At 35.6% G+C, this 5,000-nt stretch overlaps 1 protein-coding gene across 1 annotated transcript in view; it reads right to left on the bottom strand.

Annotated features, from left to right (window-relative positions):
* LOC106880385 (uncharacterized) overlaps positions 1-5,000 on the bottom strand; it is a 102,731-nt gene that overhangs the window by 6,964 nt on the left and 90,767 nt on the right. The window contains exon 7 of the mRNA XM_014930296.3: positions 1,673-1,842. Coding sequence (XP_014785782.1) covers positions 1,673-1,842 — 170 coding nt within the window. The remainder of the gene's footprint in view (positions 1-1,672; positions 1,843-5,000) is intronic.

The following is a 5,000-nucleotide window of genomic DNA, read 5'->3' as shown; positions in this document are numbered from 1 at the left end:
ATATATATGTACATATATTTCGCTATGATAGACCGCTAGCCACGAAAGCTTTCTCTATTTTCTCTCCCTGTTTATTTCTGTGCTCCTTTCTCTCCAAGAGCGAAGAGCGAAGAGTTTCTACCATATTCTGGGGTTTTATTTCTTTGTCCTCGGGATTATTCTTCCAACGGATTTCATTATAGAGTGTCTTACCTACAAAGTTATGTCTCACCGGTAGATCATACCGTGATGACATTTTCGGACAGCTGCTCCTGAGGTGGATGGCAACTTTAGTACGCCCTCCACAAAGTCTGCATCGGTTGTCATATTTTACGACTCGTTCTGCATCTCTATCTCTTTTATGCATCAGGTTAATATTTCCTGTTCCTGGATTGCATACCCTTCGAAGTAGGAGGTAGTGATCCGGCTGTTGGTCCTTCATAAACTGCTTTGATGATCGATGTTACTAACATCACATGTATTTATGCATGTATGTATGTATGTATGTATGTATGTATACATGAATGTATGTATGTATGTATGTTATCAATCAGTTTTATTTCTGTATTTCTTGTCCATAGAGAAAGAGCCGGACTCTAGCATAGATTCAAGGCTCCTTCATTGGAACTTTTATCAACATCATCTAGGTATTTGTGCATATGTGTGTGTGCAGTATTTGGTGCTAGTGTATGCGCAGATTTGTATGTTTGTTTTATGGATGCGTTTTTATGTATATATGTTCATGTCTAGGCGTATGCATATGTATTTATGTGCTACATTTTTGGCAAGTTTTACATATTTTTACAGTTCCATTGATGTATGTATGTATGTATGTTTGTAGGTAGGTATGCATGTCCTCAAGTGCACAGACAATTATAGACTATTATCGCAATATATTTAATTTTGAATGTATTAGTTTTTCATTTATTCTTTGCTAACAGTGTCCAAGAGAAGAACAGCTGAGATGATCAAGATTCATTTATATTCAGCAGCAATAACTGAAACAATCAAATCCAAATAAACATCTGGTAAGTATCCCATTGACGATACCATTAACAGCTTGGATCGTAAATAGAGATCTACACTTTATTTACTAAAACAGCTCAAAATTAATAAAAGATAATAATTTTGTTCACTTGCAGTCAGCGGTTATTTCCAAGATAATATACCTCCGGAAGATTAGGCTTTATACCTACCTCTCTCAAACTCAGAAATACTAGTTCCTACGACTTATATTAGTTCAAATTTTAGCACAAGGCGAGCCCTACTCCAAATATTAGAAAAATATCTGCTCCATATTTCTTACTCTTATTGAATTAATATCGATGTATCTTATTGTATCTATATATCATTCCTTTCCTCGCCATGGTATAGTGCCTGATTAAAAAGTTCGAAAAATCTTAGAAATATAAAACATGACAATTTATCCATCCAACTTTGTTAATTCTTACAGCCATTCCCTGTTGATAAAATATTGCGCAATACCATTACAAGGATGGTGATAATCCAGTTAGATGTTTGTGAATATAGAAATCTCTCATATGCACTAAAACATATCTACGAAGAATGAATTAAGGATCACTAATCTTTTGCCCAGATATCGTATATTCCCTTCGTATATGCTACTAATATCCAATTTAACTGTATGTGTTACGCTGCATTCATGAATATTAAATTGATATGTATCACCAACCTGATTTAAACAAGGAGAACTGTCACAAACATTGACTTCTCGTTCACACATAGACCCTGTATATTTTGCAGGACAGATACATAAAAATGACGCGTGACCATCCAGACAACTACCTCCGTTGAGACATGGGAACCATGCACATTCGTTAATTTCTGCTTCACAGTAGGGACCTGAAAAGACGTGTTAAGGTAAAGTTATTATACAACAATATCAATACGTTACATTGAAGAATTTATATGAAGGTGTGAAAACATGGCAGAAATCGTTTTCGTAAGGAACCCCAAATGCCAAATGCTCTGAAATATTGAATACTCAATTTACAGGTCGTATCAATGAAAAGAAAGCGGGCCTTACTCACGAATGCTAAGACATAATAGAATCTGGAGGTGACGCTATGTGGTTTCGACGCTTCTTCCGATAACACGTGGATTCGGGTTCCGTTCCATTGCGCGGCATCATGGGTTGCTCTTTTCCACTTCAGCCTCATGCCCTGCTCACCAAAACGTAGTGAGTGGAATTTGGTAAGCAGTAACTGTGCTATAATATATATATATATGTGTGTGCGTGTGGAGGCGCAATGGCCAGTGGTTAGGACAGCGGACTCACGGTCATAGGATCGCGGTTTCGATTCCCAGACCGGGCGGTATGAGTGTTTATTGAGCGAAAACACCTAAAGCTCCACGAGGCTCCGGCAGGGGATGGTGGCGAACCCTGCTGTACTCTTTCACCACAACTTTCTCTCATTCTTACTTCCTGTTTCTGTTGTGCCTGTAATTCAAAGGGTCAGCCTTGTCACACTATGTCACGCTGAATATCCCCGAGAACTACGATAAGGGTACACGTGTCTGTGGAGTGCTCAGCCACTTGCACGTTAATTTCACGAGCAGGCTGTTCCGTCGTAAGCGACGGAGTGCCAACAACAACAACAACAACAACAATGTGTGTGCGTGCGTGTATGTGTGTATGAATGAATGTATGTATGTGTGTGTATATCTCTCTATCTCTCTATCTATCTATCTATCTCTCTATCTATCTATCTATCTATCTATCTATCTATATATATATATATATATATATATATATATATATATATATATATATATATATATATATATGGAGAGAGAGATAAGTGTGTCTACGTGTCTGTTATTGCTATAAAAGCTTATGTTCTTCCTTTCCATTCTATCGCTTAACTAACCAATTTCTCAAAAACTGTTTTAGAATTTTGTTTCCTTATAGCCAACCATTTGTTAAATATGAGACAAAAGCCACAAGTATATTAAATATTATATGATATAGAAAGGTTCATGCATATAGATATCTACATATACACATTCCTGAAGATTATTTCACCTTGTCGGATGAGGGCCATCAGATGAGTACTAATAACATTAATCATAGGAGTACTAATAACATAAATTTGTACAGAAATATATTCTATGATACATAAGCCACACTATATGATATCCGTTGAAACGCAAAAGAATAAAATAAAAGAATATATATACATATATATATATATATATATATATATATATATATATATATATATATATATATATATATATGTTGTTGTTCTTGGGGATGGTCATATTGCCAGTTTAGCCAATAAAAACACACGCACTGTATATTTGGTGTTAATTTGCTTCAGCTTTATATTACATTAATCTTAACACTCACACACATGCTCCTACACACGTGCCCTCTCATACACATACGGACACACGCGCATGCTCATACTCACACACAGATAGATATCAATTTATTCAACATTTATCAAAGAAGACGGTTTAACTGTCTTGGAGAGAAACGTTATATGGATGAACGTGTGCGTTTGCGAAGAAAACAAAGAGAAAGCCCAAATCGCTATCATATGTATATGGAAAACAACTTAAGTCAGTATTTAAAAAACACACACATACGGATGCACGCACTTACCTACAAACACATACACATACAGATATACACGCACTCACATACTCATCTCGGACAGATCTTAGACAAATCCCAACGCTGGAACATAAGTTCAAAAGAAATGGAAGTAGAGACGTGTCACTGAAGAGATTGCAACAATGCGATGAAATAATTATTCGACAAAAAAAGAAATGACAACATGAACAATACTGAACATTTGAACTATCGATTAACAGTTTGACCAAAGTGTTTAAGACAAGAGTTAGAAAAACTAGTCAAAAAAACATCTGATCGATAAATTTGTTAGTGGAGTAACTAACCCATTAACTAACAATAACTATAAAGGACCGAACCAGTACATGTGTTTATTATTACCTGCATAATGCCCTCCACCCAAGGTTCAATTTTATTTCTTTCAACACACGAATTCACATCAAGAATCTTGCAAACCAAATGTATATGCATGGATGTATGTATATATTTATGTATATGAATTTAAGCAGAAAATTGCCTCTCATCAGTAATCGATTGGGGATTGCTGCAGTTTCGGCACCTTACAACAGAACCACTTTTCCTAGTAACGTCACCGACCAAAAGAAAGGTATTTTAGTTATTGATACCTTTGAAATGAGATATAGGGGATGAAAAAATATAATGTAAGCCGTTTGTAACTAATTCCCGAACAAGGAAAATAAAATAATATAAAATGCGAAATAGCAGACAGGTATAGAATGCGATAAATACCTGAAAAGAGCTGCAGTCGAAAATGCCGATAAGAGGTGAAAGTGTGAGTTGGAAATGACAGCAAATTGCATTCTAGTACAAGAATAGGAGAGAGAATACGTCTCCGTAACTGTAAGCATATATGTGTTTTCTTTCAAGTATTTTTCATTTTCTAGATAGTTTTATCTACCTATGTAAGATATCCTGCGACGGAATTAGATTGGTAATCACATTTGCAGTAAATTTTGGGTGTGCAATTTTGTAATGATGCCTTTTAGAAATGACGAGGTCTACTCTTTCATGTGCACCACTACTTCGTAGTCTTTGACTAATCTGGTGCTTGGTTCATTTGTTCACTTGATAGATTTTTTTTTTTTTTAGGCTGATATACTAGCCGGATAGTCTTTTGGGTTTTGCTGAGTTACATGAGTAGCATTCAGGGAAACTTACGAAAACATACATGAACATATGCAGCAGACAAATGGTAAGAGATGTATAAGATCAATAGAAACGGCACTTGAGTTCTGCTTCACATCATGTAGGCAAGAATGATAAGCATTCGTTCTACAGGAATTATTGAACCGTTATTCAATAATTTCCAATCTTTAAGCGATATAAGAATGTATGTCTCAAACCTTCTGAGTTGTGATTGCAAATGTCAACTGCATCTTACTAGTCTAAACGATATAAT

The sequence above is a fragment of the Octopus bimaculoides genome, chromosome 13 (genome assembly GCF_046866305.1).
Source record: "Octopus bimaculoides isolate indiv1 chromosome 13, ASM4686630v1, whole genome shotgun sequence".
Taxonomy (NCBI): domain Eukaryota; kingdom Metazoa; phylum Mollusca; class Cephalopoda; order Octopoda; family Octopodidae; genus Octopus; species Octopus bimaculoides.
Note: the sequence above shows the minus strand (reverse complement) of the source record. Positions and strands in the feature narration are given on the sequence as shown.